We start from the raw sequence: 16,824 nt of genomic DNA, 5'->3' as shown, positions 1-16,824 counted from the left end.
CGGCGGAACTTGATGCGCATTGGTAACATCATGTGTCGGCGGTATGAACTGAGCCTTTGAAGAAGCGGTTGTAAACAAAAGAGGAGAATTTTGAGTAACTAGGTGGGCAAGGGGTTCAGAATGAGCTGGTTGAGAAGTGGTAAAATAGTTTGCTTGGTTAAGTTCATCCAAATTTGGGAATGGAGGTGGCATAGGCAAAGTCTGACGAACCCCGTGAGATGGAGTCATATGTGGCGGAGTTTGAGAAAATGATCGATTTTGAAGTACCATGTGACTTAATTCAGCAACTCGTCGCTCCAGACGAGCAATGATCTCCAAATGTGTTTCTGGTTCATTAGAGGATGTGGGATCACTCGTGATCGGTAAACTAAGAGATGACTCAGATGAAGTGGTTGCATTGATCAAACTTTGCTCCATTTTAGAACGAGTCTTTTTAGTTAACCAGGTGATTAGTGATGAGTCAGAGTCTGATTTCTTAGCTTTAGACCGTGTGAAATATGGATGCTCCGCCAGTTCCCCTTTAGCACAAGTCAACCTTTTGTTTTGAAAATGAGTTTAAAAGAAAAAAAAAAGATAAAACAAGAAAGAAAAAAGAAAACGAGTAAGTATAGTGTAAGGATATGTTATTGCACATAAACACATTATTGCACATAATACATCGCGTTCTATAATGCAAGGGACCTCTTTATGCCAGAGGTAGGCCTAACGAACATTTGAAGGACAAACATGTCTTTTATGTATCATTCCATAACTCTTCCTAAAACTAATTTACAAGAATAATAAAAATTTATTACATGCTAGTTTAATAATACAATTCAAAGTTAATCTAAGATATCTAACACTTCATCTCCACTAATTTCTTTTAGTTGTCTTCAACCCTCCGGCATTAATTGGATGCTCCACGACAACCTGCAACAAAATGTCAGTTTTTTCCTGAAATATTTATCTATAGAGTACTAGGTCCACATATTCCACATATTTGTCCTTCAAATAATGCACATAGATAGTGAATAGTGTCACTTAGAGTCATAGACTAATTTGAACATTTGGTAAGGTTGACTAATGAACTTAATACACCAAGGGTATTAAGCCTCCTAGGTTTAAAATGATGCATGTCCTTACAAGGTTTTGGTTTTCGCTCTACCTAAGTAGACTAAGAGTTGTTTTCCTATGATACAAGGCTCCCCCAAGCGGACAACTTGGGAGTGGAAAGTCCGTGGCCGTCGACTGCACCGCCGATCGACTAAATCCACAAGATCGATCCAACTAAAAGGGAATTTAGTAGTGCACGGCCGCGAACCGCGAAACCGCTTTAAGTGTGTGAATTTTTCAGGAGTGGAGGAAATATGAACGGAATGCCATTTTAAGGAAAGCAGTACCATAGAAAATTTGTCATAATAAAACAGTCATTTAAAAGCACCTAAGAAAACAATAAAGCAAAAATAAAGGCAAAACACCCAAAACATCCAATTAATTAATTACTAAAAAGTTGTTATGGTTAAGAACCTAAAGGTCCCCAGCAGAGTCGTCAAGCTGTTACACCCCGTTTTAACAGGGTTAATTTAGGAGTACAACATATTGGTGATTACTATTTGTTTTATTTAAGGAGTCGCCACCTAATTAATTTAACGGTGAATTAGGACACCTAGATGTTAACTAAGGTAAAGTTAAAACTAAACCTCCGTTAATAGTCTGCTTAACCAATGTGATTCCAGGTAAGGGCTCTATATTATCCTAAAGGGAAGGGGTTAGACATCCTTTAGAATCCGTTAACTACGGTTGTCCGGCCAAACTTAGGTTAATTAATTTAGATTAAATATAATGCTTAAATCTTAAGAAAATAGGTTGTAAATGTTATGAAGGTTTTGAAGGAAAACATATGCTATTTGAACTAACTTGAAGAAATACATAGTAGTCCATTTAAAAATAAAACTTATAAATGTTGTTAAGCTTTGAATAATAACTTTATTTTAAAAAATGAGACTTGCAAAATATAATGATTTGTATATAAATAGAAGCTTTTTAAGAGAAAACCTAGCCAATTTAACTTGGAATAAAATGATATTATATGAGTATAGTGGTGTAGGAAATCTAGGCTTGTTATGAATAGAATGCAAAAGATTTAAAATAATGTAAATGAAGCTTTAACATTCAATTGGTTAGATATGCTTACTTAATCTAAACAATTTTATAAATAGAATGCAAAAGGTGATGGGTTTTCTTTCTCTTTCTTATTAACTTTATTTAACTATGTTCGGCTCAAAATATGTATAATCGAATTAATCTAAAATGTTTATAAAATATACTTGGATTAATATTTGTATGTTAGTGACGTTTAATTTTCCAGTATGGTAATAAATAAAACATAATTCCATTGATTCAAAATATTCTATTTTTTAAAATCAATTGTTCTGAAAGTAAATATTAAGATACTGTAAATAACTTTAATGTAAGAGAAGAAAACGAAACTTATGTTATTAATTGAGTTTCTCTCTTAAATTTACTACCCATTATACTAAAGCTAACCCACTAAATTTGCTAAGGTTCACCTAAATTAAGAAAATAAAAAGAGTTAGTTGCATAATACAAATAAAAATGCAAAAGATAAAATAGAGGAGCAAGCAAGTTAAAATGGGCTCAGCCCATTTTCAAGACTGCTGCTGCTGTTTTTTTTATTGGGCTGTGACCCAGAACTTCATTTTTATTCCTTTGGCTGCGGACAGAACTGGACAGAGGGGGAAATCGTATTTCGTTGGGCCTTGGCCCAACACCGAATGCGGGAGACGCGTCCCACGGACTCGTATGCGAAGGTCATGCATAAAAATGAAATGGAAAAGATTAGTATATAATGAATGACGAAGGCTTAAATAAAGGAACTAGGTACACAGCTTGAATTAGCACACAACACAATAAAAGGACACTTAGAGAGCAAAAGTTCAATGAAGAAACCAGGAAAGAAATACAACTACAAATAGGCCAGTTTTAACCCTTGTCCCAAATAGAAAAAGAATGCAATCGCTTTTTGTCATGTAAACACACATAGTCATACATTTTATCCAGGCTTACATGACCCAGACAAAACGTTATCATGCCTAGTTTAGACAAACATACCCCTTTCTTATCCTCTGGAGACAAGCATGATCAGATTCTGATCATTGGACTACTCTAAAATATTTTATTATCCATTTGCATAAACTGAAGAGAGACAAAGTTGTGCAAGAAAAACCAAAATGCATCACAATAATAAGGCAACATGGTTGGTATGCTAGTTAGCATGTATCATCATTTGAAATACTTTAAATGATCATTCATTCAGACAAGGTTCAGTAACCAAACTCTCATGTATTGAAGATGTCTTGACACAACAGCAAGAGGTGAAAAGAAAATGCCAAGCATAGATATATGACCAAACAGGGGAATCAAACTGTCTTAGTTAAACTAATGTATTCATTTTTCAGTATCCAAGCAAGGAGTGAAGAATAAAGTGGATCATGGATTAAGGTCTAACTCACTATTTAGTTGTAATCCTTTTTAAAACAGAAAAGTTTAACCATGACATAAGGGCAACAACTTTAATATAGATCATCTATTATCACATGGAAACTATATCATCCAACACTGTAATCAATGGTGGTTTCAACATCTATTATCTAACACAAGAGTTGTTTACTACTAACCACATTTATATAATGCGTATCTAACTAATGACATACTTAGCTCTACACAACATTATACTAACCATGTAATACCAAACTAAACAAAAACAGGCTAACCTAATAACTAAGCATATAATAATTAACACATGATTAAGCAAGCTAAAAACTAAAATAGAGCAAAAAGGGATAGAAGACTACTTAACCATAAACTTAACAGCCACAAACTAGAAACTGAAACAAGCTACATTGAAACCAAAGTGAGAAATAAGGGAAGAAAATTTCTTGGGACCTCTAAAACTATCATCAGTTTGAAAGACTTAGCAGTAGCTACAAACCAATTTAAAGTTACACCATATGCTAATAACTTGACTAGATATAGATTACAACAGCGACTAAATTAAAAATGGCAAAAGGGAAACAGGCTAATGTTTAACTTAAAACCAACATACACTTAGCTAAGCAGTAACTGCTTAGACCAAATTGAAATAATTGAAACCCATAAGCAATCAGCAATGTCTAATCAGTCCCATAGTTAAATCATTCGTTCGGTTGTCCAAGCATGAAACCCAAAACAAGTTAAAAGAAAACTATTAAGATTAAGCATAAGCAAGATTTAAACCTAACAAGCATGCTACAAGTATAACGCAAATTAAACATTAATCAAGAACCTCCAAACATGTCTTAAACTAAACTAAAACAGAACGAAAGTAATATAACAACAAACAACCAAATGAAACAACAAACTACGTCATATAAGCATTTGAGCACATTATAACGACAGTTGAACTAAACAACTAATTAAACACAGAAAACACACTAGACACAAGAACTAGAAAATGAAAAAGGGCATGAAGTTTACCTTTTTTGAGTGCAGCGATCTGGGTACGGGGCCTAATTATCCACTCGAACACTCTCGAATCCGAACTTGCGATGCTCAGATTCAAAGCAATAGCAACGCAAACGAAAGCAGAAAAAATCAATTCGGTGTTCTTAACTCGATATTCAGAACTATTACCACTACAGATTGAGAATCTTTTTTTTTTTCTTAGGGGATCTTTGGCCACTGAAAAAAACTTATTTTGTAGGGGGTTTTTGGGGGTTCAAGAACTCATTTTTTGTAAGGGGATTCTTTCCATTTCAGAACCTGTCCTAAACGACTCAAGACAGGATTATTTATAGGGTGGATTAGGGTTTTCGTTTGAGAAGAAGAGAGAGAGGAGCGTGGGGGACAGAGGGAAGTGGAAGGGAGCGGCGTGGGGGACAGAGGGAAGTGGGGAGGAGATGACGATGAAAGAGGGAGAGAAGAGAGAAAGGGAGGAGGAAAGAGAGAGGAGCAGGGGCGGCGGACGAAGTGGGAAAATGAGGGAAACCCTAAAAGGGTTTCCTTTGTTAAATGAAAAGGCGGGTCGGGTCGGGTAAATTCGGGTAGTGGGCTGGGTATTGGGTTAAAATAATGGGCTGGTGGTTTGAAGATGTGGGCTGGGAATAAAATGTGGACTGGTCTGAAAATTGAGTTGGGGTGAATTAAAATGGGTAGTGGCCTGTGAAAATTGTTTTGGGTTAATCCGAAAATATTGGGGGTGAATTGGGCTCATATTTGAACTAATAATAATAATAATAATAATAATAATAATAATAATAATAATAATAATAATAATAATAATAATAATAATAACAATAATAGCTAGTAACTGTAATAGAATAATGAAACGCCGATATTGATAAGAGGCTAATAATTATAGTAAAAATATGAATATAAATATATTTTTTAATTTGCCAAAAAATATTAGAAGCGTAAATAGGTATTTCGGAGGAGAGGCAGGACAAAATTGGGTGTCAACAATAACAAGTGCTCAATTACGTTGGCCAGTAGCAAAACATGTCGGGTTTTTTCGGATTATGGAATAAGTGATTACTGATCGAATATAACAAGGGCATATACGAAGGTTTGGGTACAAACAATACACATGGAATGCTCAACAAAATCCAATAACAACCAATTTGCAAGATTCCATTAAAGATTTTTCCATTTCATAAAATTCCGACTGTGGGGGATACATCAGTACATCAGAAAAAGCAGAAGAAACCCTACTCTACGACCAGTAATTGGAAAACAAAAGTAAGGCAGCCATACCCTTACTCAACCTAACAAGTCGGAGGATGAGATCTCCGAGTCTATCCACGGGATGCAGCAATGACGGGTGATACCGATTAGATGTCCCCGTGACTTGCACCAGAGGTGGACGACCCGGGGATATCCAATCCCGGTAAATCTTCTTCATCGAACACAATCACTAGTGTAGTTTCACCCGAAGGCATTTCCCGACGGCTCCCCATAATATGGCGAGTTCGAACTCGAGATCCAACCCCTGAATGCACAATGGGAAAACTTCCAGCCTCCCTGCGTCTAGGTGGCCTCGGTGGAGCGGGTGTTCTTCTTCCCCGAACTATGTCTTCGGCTACCGATTTTCCTTTGGAAGCCCTCCTCGTCCGAAGTCCTAGAAACCAAAGGTATTGAGTTAAGATATAATACAGGGAACTAGGGATCGAAACGATCAGATTAAGAAGTTACCATGGTCTTTGCCTTTCCACCCTTCAGGTGCCATTCTTCTCCAAGAACGGCCTAAGCTACGAGAAGCCCGGAGAAGGGTAATCACCCACTCAAAAATAGCAGTTTCGAGCGTGGGCTCAACTGGATCCGGTGAAGGGTTCGACACTTTGGGAAAATCGACACATGATGGACGACGAAGCTGAACCGTGCGTATCATCACGAACCGGTTAAGCCATCCTCGATCATAATCGTCTTCAGGGTCGATTAGGGGTCGGCTTCCCCTGGGAAGCAACTGAACAATTCCCCCTCGGATCACCCGAGGTATATATAAATGAAGCAAATGATCGAGGGTAAAAGCGACTCCAGCCGCATTGGCCAACTTTTCAATACAGAATACGAGCCTCCAAATTTGCAGGGTGATCTGCCCGATACATATTCGATATCGACGGCAGAAGTCCTCGATTATCCTATGAACAGGGAGGGTGAACCCTATGGCAAAGGGATACGTGTATGATAACGAGTAGCCGGCCACGTGATGATTTATTTTCACACCCTCCCTAACGGGAAGAAGGTCGACGTGTGCGCCTAGATGACAATCTTCCCTAACCGTAGTAATGGCGCTATCACCGATACAAGATTTGAAATATTCCACCAGGTCAAGATGGTGAAGGACTTTGCAGTCATTCGTATAAATAAAACCCGACGGAACAATACCAGCAGCAATAGATTCTAACTCCCTATCAGAGCCAGCGGCTCCAGTCGATGGCATGAACGAATGCTGATCTTCACCCTGAGTCAACAACGGTACGTAAGCCATGATCGTGGAAGGTCTTCCTTAACAAAAGGTATTCTCACCCTGGAACAAAAAGATTGAAGATCCGAAGAGTATTATGGGCTCAATGCAGGAATATCAGTAGGTTTTGAGGTGGAACAAAGTAAGGTTTGAAGAAGTGCAGATGCATGGAAAAGAAAGAAGACATGGGCTTTATATAGAAAGAGATTGAAGAGATCTTGTAGCATATCAAGGATTCTGATAAGGAGGATTCCCCAAAAAGATTTGACGGCTGGGTAATAATGACCTAGCATCGGGCAGAGTGAGATTTGACTTAAAGGTCCCGTCCCAGGTAATTGAAGGCGGCTGCTCAGTTTGTTTGGGTCCATTCCCCGCCGTCAGTAATTATACCTCGGGAAATGGGGGGACTATCCGTATATGGGTAAAACCGAGGATACGTGCACGCTCGGTTTCCCGTTATTATGGATATATTCGGTCACGGTACGACCGTCTCACTGGGAATGAGGCTTCGAGTTCGGGCCGGGATGAGGCGATGAAGGAAGCGCAATTGACTGCCATCTGTGGGAGACCGAAATATCCGTCCTCAACCGGATATTTCGGCGTCGATCTCGACAATACAACTGTCACCAGATTTACTTGCTTTATTTAGAATTGTACTAGGGTTGAAACTCCTCTACTATATAAAGAGGAGGTTATCATTCATGAAGGGGGTTGGTAATAGCAAGGAGAGAAATAGTTTACATCAACAATCATAAGAATCTTATTAAATCAGTTCCCATCTGTTCTTAAGTTCATTTTTATTATACCTCGTGAGAGCTTGTAACAAAAGGGTATCGACCTTGGTTTCTATACCCGCGGTCATACGTATTTAACAATTGGTTAGATCTGCTTCTCTGTTCATTTTATGGCATATCTCGCTATTTAATCTTGAATTGAATTTAGCCACATATCTTTGACATCACGTACAAATTTAATTGTTCTCCATTTTAAGGTTAAACAAACACCAAATATGTTTTCATAAAATATTCCCCGCAGACGTTGAAATTATTTCCAAAGACTAGTTTCACAAAAACTGGATTCAAATGCCACCGTAACTAAAAGGGAAATGTTGAAGACATTGAGAAGAATTTGTTGGACATGTCTATGAGTTATCACATGCGTTAGGCAGTAGATCAGTTGTCGACCCTTAGCAGCAAATTGCGCTTCAAAATTTCAATTCACTGTCCCATCGGATAGTCACCTTCAAACAGCATTTTTAATATATTGAGTTTAACTCTGTATGCGCTGATATTTATATTTATGTTTTTTTATCGTCAATATAAATAATTTTTATATTATCAGATCATTTTTATTTAATGTAACAACTTAATCGATACTAACATATTTTATTTTTTTAATTTCAAATCTCATATTTTAAAGAGATCTACTTATAGATATACATTGAGTGATCTGATAGTATAAAAAATTAATAATTTTATATTTATTATAAGATATGTAAAAGAAAATTACAACTGACCCTCCTTAAAAGGCGAACTTAGTAGTTAGTACTTTGAAAATGCGATAAATTACATGTTATATAATAGGTTAAAATACGTATTCAGTCCCTCCGTTCCACTTTATTTCACAATATTTTCTTAGTATAAGCCCATTCCAAAAACAGTAACGGCGCATTTCTATATTTTTAATGAGAATTTTTATAGTCAGACAAATGCAGTGACGTGTTTAAGATAACATGTTTCAATAAATTTAAAAATATAACATTCACGTTTAAGATCATAAATTTTAAAATTTTGTATTTTGCTTGAGAGAGAGAGGAGAATAATTCTTTTCAAAAAGAAAAGTGTTATAGTATCAGGGGTTGTTTGGTGAACAAGGATAATCATGTAAGGCCATTTCCAATCTTGCACCATTTTTTGCACCAAATGCTATTTTGGTGCAAAAAATGGTGTTTTGGAGCTCCAAACTTGCACTATTTTTTGTACCAATTTGGTACATGAATAGTATTGCACCAAATTTGGTGCAACACTATTCATCTACACCATTACTGTTCATTAATATTTTATTATTATTTTTTAACACTTTTAATTTAACATATTATAAATTTTAATTTTTACATTTAGATTCCTAATATACCTATTCATCTACACCATTACTATTCATTGATATTTTATTATTATTATTATTATTATTATTATTATTATTATTATTTTATATAACACTTTTAATTTAACATATTATAAATTTTAATTTTTACATTTAGATTCCTAATATACCTAATTAATTTTTATGTAGTATCTTACAATATTAATTTTACATCTTAATTTTGGAGTGTAAGTTTTATAAATTAATTTTCGTATATATTATTTTTATATAAAATTGTGAGTTAATTTTATTATAAGTTATAATTGTACAAAAAACATATAACCATCACAAAAATGAAAAGTGCAAATATAAAATATAATATGTTGTTAATAATATGCCGTCGTGTTTTTGGAGAAAAGAAGTGCTACATGATATGTTAACTACATGTATTATACTGCACAACATGATAATCGAGGATGAGCGTGATCTTAATGCACCAATTCAAGATGCTTGGGAAGGTCCAACTCCAACAGTAGAAATGGTAGTTGATGAAAATTACCGATTTGAACAATTTTTAGCTCGACACAGAAAAATTAAGAACAAAGATGCTCATTTTGCACTTCGTAATGCATTAACAGAGCATTTTTGGGAGCAACGTACTAATCATGGAAGTTGAATATATATGTAGAAATTAAAATAAATTCTACCTTAATGTATATTTATTTAATTATATTTTATCAATGATTTCACTTTATTTGAATTATCCATTAATATGTATAACGTATAATATTTTCTTACAATTTATATTATTTAAAAATTTGTGGTATAAAATAATTTTATATTAAATGGTTATATAACAAAGGATTATGAATTACATGGGATGGATATGTAAAAAAGAAAAAAAAAGGATTTGTTTTATGAAATTAAAAAATAAAATTTAAGTAAAAGAAAATAATATAATATTGAAGAGAGAGAAGAATATAAAATGAATATTCTTTTTTGGTGTAAAAAATAGTGCAATGGGTTAGAGTTAATTTGCACCATTTTGGTGCAAAAAATGGTGCAATGGGTTGGAGATGCCCTAAGTATGATCCTGAGGTTATAATCCTACATCCTATATGGAATAGCTGGATAATACTAATTTAAGTATAGAATACTTCTACTGATTTTAGTTAATATCAATAACCAAGGGTTGATTTCTCATATGATCATTCAACTAAAGTTATTATCTTAGAAAGTCACATTTCTTCTTGATTTCAATTTTTTTAACAAAGAAAATAACTTTTTGAAATGATATCTACTAGTTGAGTAGTGATCATCTGAGTAATCAACTCCAATAGCCAAACACTAGATAAATCAGGATTAATATCCTAATCCCAGTAATCAAACGACCCTTAAATGTACCTAAGTGAAATCCTATTTATTTCCTTGTAACTCTTATCTTTCAAGATGAAAAGATGATTCATAGAATTCAACAAAACCTAATTTACTTCATTCTGTTAAATCCAACCAAATAATTGTGCTTTAGTTTGTATGATTGTCATCTGCGTTAAGGCCACATGTTACTTTCTCCACCAACTTATTATTTTCAAGATTTAGCCTACTACTTGTACTTAACAATATGAACTAAAAGAGCTTTACTATGTTTTTGCAGCTTTTAGCACACCTTGTGACCTTAAAGAAGCGAAAAAAGTACCTCGTTAATAGAAAACAACGTTGTCTGAGATTAGTTTTGATTTAGCTACTTAAAGAAGTGACTACTTCTGCCTATGCAAACAGTAACTAGAAAAAGAAACAAGTGTAGTCATGTCTTTTTCTATACTATGTATTGATCTTCTTTTGATAGTAATTTTAGTTAAAGAGTCAAATCACTAGGTTAAAAATTAAAGCATGTCAAGTATTATCATCAGCATGTATATCTTGAAATAGTCTTTTCGCCATACTACATACTAACTGATTGAAAAAAGAAGAGGAAAAAAGTTTTGACTGATGTGAGAAGATTGTTAAAGCATGTTAATTTCACCAGTACAAGTAACAATAACAAGATTTACCCACCCTATTCGTGAAAACCGGAACTTCATGTGCACCTGTCCCTTAATCCATTGGAGTTTTAATTTCTATGTATTAGTAGTGTAAATAATAAAAATGATAACTAGCTTATTGTCATATGATAAACTATAGTGATAGTGCAGAAATCTTTTGTACCGTCAATATATATACTATGTTTCAATTTGCGTGACATAATTTAAATCGGGAGTAAGAAATAAATAATGATTTTTGAAATTAATGATCTAAAAAATGTCATAACATTTGTATGAGCTTACAACTTTTGAAACTTACGGCCTTAAACGTGCTTTAACATATATGTAATTATAAAACTTTGTCATAAAGGGTACAACAGAAAGTATAACGTTACTTGTTTTTCAAATTTATTCTTTTAAGAATAGACTAAAAATAATATGATGTCACATAAAATTAAAGCAGAGGGAGTAACTTAAAACGAATTGATATTTACAACTTAAATATCTATAATATACATTAGTTGGTAAGTTGGTTCAAATGATAACTATTTTATTATCACAAGTTAAACAATATTGATGTTGTTAAAATCTTTAACCATGATAATTAATTAAGTTACTTTCACAAGCTAAAGTTAATTCAATCTAGTATAGATTTACGTACTACATCTACTGTTTTCATTTCTTTTCACACTTGACACCCCCCCCCCCCCCCAAAAAAAAATCCCCCACCCCACTGTTAATGTCAATTAATCAGATAATAGCGCCAGCTTCTTTTCGACTTCCTTTTTTAACTTTAACTACTCCTAAATTTTTGACATTCTAAGGCAGATATTACTTGTAAAGAGTTGTGATCTTTATATGAGTTTTAAAATATCATCACATAACAAATTTAAAGAAAATTTTAATTTAAAACGATTTAGTATACTATTGAAAAATGAAAATGGTCGATTTCCATGGGAGGGATCGTATTTGGTATTTATATCATATCAGTGAACGATGAAAAAAATATTATCCAAGTTTTTTGAAAATTTTATATATTTTGCTCAAGATAAACTAAAGGGATAATTTCGGAGACCCTCCCCTCAGGTTTGGCCTCATAACACTAATATTCCTTGTGGTTTATAATATCACGCTAATTTTCCTTATTTTATTTCATTTTCTTAACAATATTTCAGGAAATTACTTTAGGATGTGGTAGTTCAATAGGGTATGGTGTGTTGGTTATGAATCGACAAAGAGATGATTTGGTCAAAATTCCAAACTCCCAAGGGATATATGTCTAACATATGTCAACTATGAAGAGATATAACAGAATCACAAAGATTGAACGTTGAAATCACTTTTAGGTACAAAGAAGTTTGAAATAATAGAGCACTATTCATGCAAATTGCACTTTAAAAAAGAAGATCTAATAAAGAGAGAGAAATTAAAGCACTTTGTTCTGACTATCCCAGACGATAGACTACAGTAATTATTCTCCATTTAAGCAAACAAAATGAATCCTAGGAAGAGAAACAACGTAAGACCCCAACTATTAATTGGTTCTGAAAGTATAACCAACGACGTTCATATATCTGCTTCGAGTTCAGTGAAAAATTAATCTTCTATCAAGGATTACAATTAAAATAGGAGAAAAAAATTATGAAAAGGTTATATACTTCATTTACGAATTTTGTATATTATTTATTGCATGCAGATCTCTTATTAAAAAATATCATAATATATCATTAAAAAGTTATTATAATGAATCATAAAAATCGATATCCCCTGTTCGTTTAATTTACACTCCATTTGACACATTCCCATTTTTTTTTTTTTCGACACTTCTTTTCAAACCTCTCACAATATTTTGACACTCTGCTAATGATATTAAAAAGTCCCACTCCCACTCCTACTACATATAACATAATTCTATATAATTTTAAGAACTTTTAATAATTCAGTTCATTAATTATTCAAATTTATGAGTACTCTAAAGTGAAGTTCTCTATATTAAAAAGATAGCTTAATTTTTTTTATTTTTATAACGGCTCTATCTGAACTCACTAGCTTGACTAATTCAAAATTGCAACATGCAAGTCCAATAAAGGGGGAAACGTTTTCTATCAGAAATTTTCTATTGTCAGGTCTCGAACCTAATGGCGGATCCACTCCCATCCAAGGATAGTAAATTGACCACCCCCGCGCCCCCCGGCCTTAGCTAGAAAATTACACTATGTAACTAGGGAAAAACAATCATTTACATATATCAGTAAGTTTTAATTCCTTTGGCTTGTTTTTGTGTTTGATTACCTTTTATATTTTGACTCATCTTAGTGAAGAATTTGACTCATCACAGCTCGAACCTCAGTTCTCTAGTTAAGGATACAACAACAACATACCAAGTATAATCCCACCAGTGAGGTATGGGAAGGGTAGAGCGTGCTCAGACTTTACCCCTACCTTTACAGGTAGAGAGACTGTTTACGATAGACCCTCGGCTCAAGTAATTATATCAGTAGTTAAGGATAAAAGGATTATATCAATCAATCCACAATCCAATTGGTGGTATAGATTAAACCCAAACTTTTCATATGACAAATGAATATCTCAAATTTCTGGTACAATCAAATACCATCAGATAGGAAAAATATAAAATGGAAAGGAACCGTAATATTTTTGGATTTGGCCCCTATCTCTATAGGCAGTACATTCATATCTAGCAACTTAGAATTCAGTGCTTGCTCATGTCCCTTCCAGTAGTAGTATGAAAAGACTCTTAAACTATTCATTTAACCTAATCTCTGTTTAATCTGTCTCCGTTCCAATATTTTTTCCCGTTTCTACATCTAAGGTATATGGGAATATTATCTAATTACTGATCGAGACATTTTTGTATCTAAGCTGTATATGTCGAAATTGACAAAAATATAATATAACTTTGCACGTTAAATTAAACTATTATGCCTAACTAGGTGCAAGTAATAGTTTTGGACTTTGGTAATATCACAGAAACGTTTGATTACCTCTACTTGTTAATGACATAACTTGCGAATTGCGATATTATACTCCAACTCAATCCGCTCCATTTTATCTGTACTTCAGTATCAGGGTTATTAAAAATATTTGATCTGAAATACTTGTCATTTAAAAAAATTAAGATTGAATTAAATGCTTTTTCATCTTTACCCTTACTTTTACTACATAAATATAGCCGGAGAGAGATTAATGTAATAAAAGAAGAGCAGTAATAAATTGAATTAAAAAAATAAAGAAAGGTAATTTAGTCAAATTATCCTTTAAGTTAATGTTTTCTTTAGAGACGTAAATATTATATGACAAGTAAAATGGACCGGAAGAAGTACTACTAAATAGTGTGTGAAGAATAATTCCAAAATATAGATTTAGCTATCTTCAATTCTAGTATAATTCTTAAAATGATGTGTGGATAATTTTTTCACCAGAAACAGATTCAGTATTTAAAGTTTACAGGTTTGGGATATTGATCATTAAATTCTTTAATTATTTAAGTTACTGAATTAAAATATATTATTTGCGCCTACTCGATGATTTCTAAATACATATACTCCGTCCGTGTAAAATAGTTATCACGTTTCGCTTTTCGAGAGTCAATTTAAATTCTTCACAACTAAATTGGATTAGATTAATTTAATATTTTAAAATTAAATTTAGAGATTTAACACTGTACGAAAAGTACTATAAGTTGTAACTTTTCTTATATCAATATGGTAAAAAGATGCGTCTTAAAATATTGGTCAAATTAAAGTTTATGTAGTTTGGTTCTTGAGAAGAAAAACTGACAAATATTTTGGGACGGAGGGAGTACATAGTTTGGAACAAAATTATAGTGTAATGGTGCATCTCCTCCTGTTTCTCGGAGATCTACAAAGAAAAATGAGGAGCTGAGGCAAAACATCGAACAATCCTTGCGTATATAGAAATACTTTAACGTACTGTAAGTAATGTTAGGTAATTTGCTATAGCAGACCTCTTTTGCTTGCCTATTGAACTTGACCCTACAAATTGGACGGGTATTTACCCCCAAGAAACTCGTATCTTGCCCGCGATTTCTTTGATCGTGATTTTTTCACAATTTTTTAAATATTTTGAATTGTCAATTATTGTGATTTTAGTAGTTTCTGAATATATAAATTTTAGTTAAAAAAACTTAAAGTTTCATGTCCGAATTAATGGACCTTTGCATTAAAAGTTTGACTCTCAATCGAATTGTGCCACATCAATTGAGACAGCGGAATTATTATCATGTATTTTAACTTATTATAATATGTATTTTCTTATTTTTTAAGATTACTAATCTCACCATTTATGAAAAGTTAATATATGTAATAACAAGTAACTCTTCGTAAATAACAAAATATGACACTTGGAAATAAAAGGAATAATCTGCTATATAACCTGTTAAATTAAAATGATAATATAAAAAATATTGTGCCCTCGGCCCTGCTAATGCGGGACGCTTTGTACAACGGGTTTTCTACTGTGTTGTGTCTGTACATAATTTAATTGATCTGCAAGTAATAACTTTACATTGTGTTGTCAGTGAAATCAAAATCTTTTCATTTATGTCCCACGTACCTAACGCAATCATTTTCCTCTATATAAACCATGCATGGACAATCTCCTTTCTCAAACTTCATAAACTTATCTTAAAGAAAAAAAAGAGAATTTCGTGGTAATTAGGTACTAATATATCAATGGATGAACAACATTCCACTTGCTTTTCTTCTTCAAGCAAAATCAATGGGAAAGAAAAGAAGAAGAAAATTGTGAAGTTATCTACTGATCCACAAAGTGTAGCTGCTCGTGAAAGAAGGCATAGAATAAGTGATCGTTTCAAGATTTTGCAAAGTTTAGTACCTGGTGGTTCTAAAATGGACACTGTCACCATGTTAGAAGAAGCAATTCACTATGTCAAGTTCCTCAAGACTCAAATATGGCTTCACCAAACAATGATTAATCTTGTTGATGATCATGAGAATCATCCAAATTATGATCATGACCAGATGCTAATGGCTCATGATCAGTCTAATTATTATCCTCATGTTGAGAATAATACACTAATAATTAATAATAACTTGATGGACTACCAGATGCAGGCTCCAAGTTATGATGACGTGGCATTTCAACAAGTTGGGTTTCCATTTTCAGATGGATCAGATCAATTCCGAGGAGAAGAAACTAATATTTCTGGTGACGCTTTTATGTATTATTAGATGGTATTTAAGTTAATTATGTTGCCAAGTTTAATTAGGAAACGTAGTATGGTACGTAATACTAATGTTGTTTTCTCTCTCAGCCTAAAGGCGGTTATGTGTGTGTCAGTATAACTTAATTAAATGTAGTAAATTGTAGGTGTTGGTTAGTTGATTTAAGTATGTTGTAAGTTTTTTTAGTTGATTTTGTGGAAGGGAACCGTCTTGAAGTTCCAGTTTATCCAATGTAGAAAGAAAATGTTTGGAGAAAGAGAAAAGGAAAGGAAAACACAATAAATTTTACAACAAATACTCACTCCTTTTGCCCAATTTATGTGACATTTTTCGTTAATTTGATATTTAAACTGTATGACCTTTTGACTAATATTTTAAAATGTATTTTTTCACCAAATTGATATAAGAAAAGTTGCAAATTATAGTACTTTTCAAATATATAAATTTTAATTTTAAAATATTAAGTTAATCTAATTCAATTTAGCTTCGAATT

At 33.2% G+C, this 16,824-nt stretch overlaps 1 protein-coding gene across 1 annotated transcript; it reads left to right on the top strand.

Moving 5' to 3' along the window:
- Positions 1–15,794: 15,794 nt before the first annotated feature.
- On the top strand, positions 15,795–16,523 carry LOC132630898 (transcription factor bHLH140). Its single transcript, XM_060346482.1, has one exon. The coding sequence runs from the start codon at positions 15,819–15,821 to the stop codon at positions 16,335–16,337; it is 519 nt and encodes a 172-aa protein (XP_060202465.1). The 5' UTR covers positions 15,795–15,818; the 3' UTR covers positions 16,338–16,523.
- The last annotated feature ends 301 nt before the right edge of the window (positions 16,524–16,824 follow it).

This window comes from Lycium barbarum, chromosome 3 (genome assembly GCF_019175385.1).
Source record: "Lycium barbarum isolate Lr01 chromosome 3, ASM1917538v2, whole genome shotgun sequence".
In the NCBI taxonomy this organism is placed as follows: Eukaryota; Viridiplantae; Streptophyta; class Magnoliopsida; order Solanales; family Solanaceae; genus Lycium; species Lycium barbarum.
This window is presented reverse-complemented; position numbering and strand designations above follow the sequence as displayed.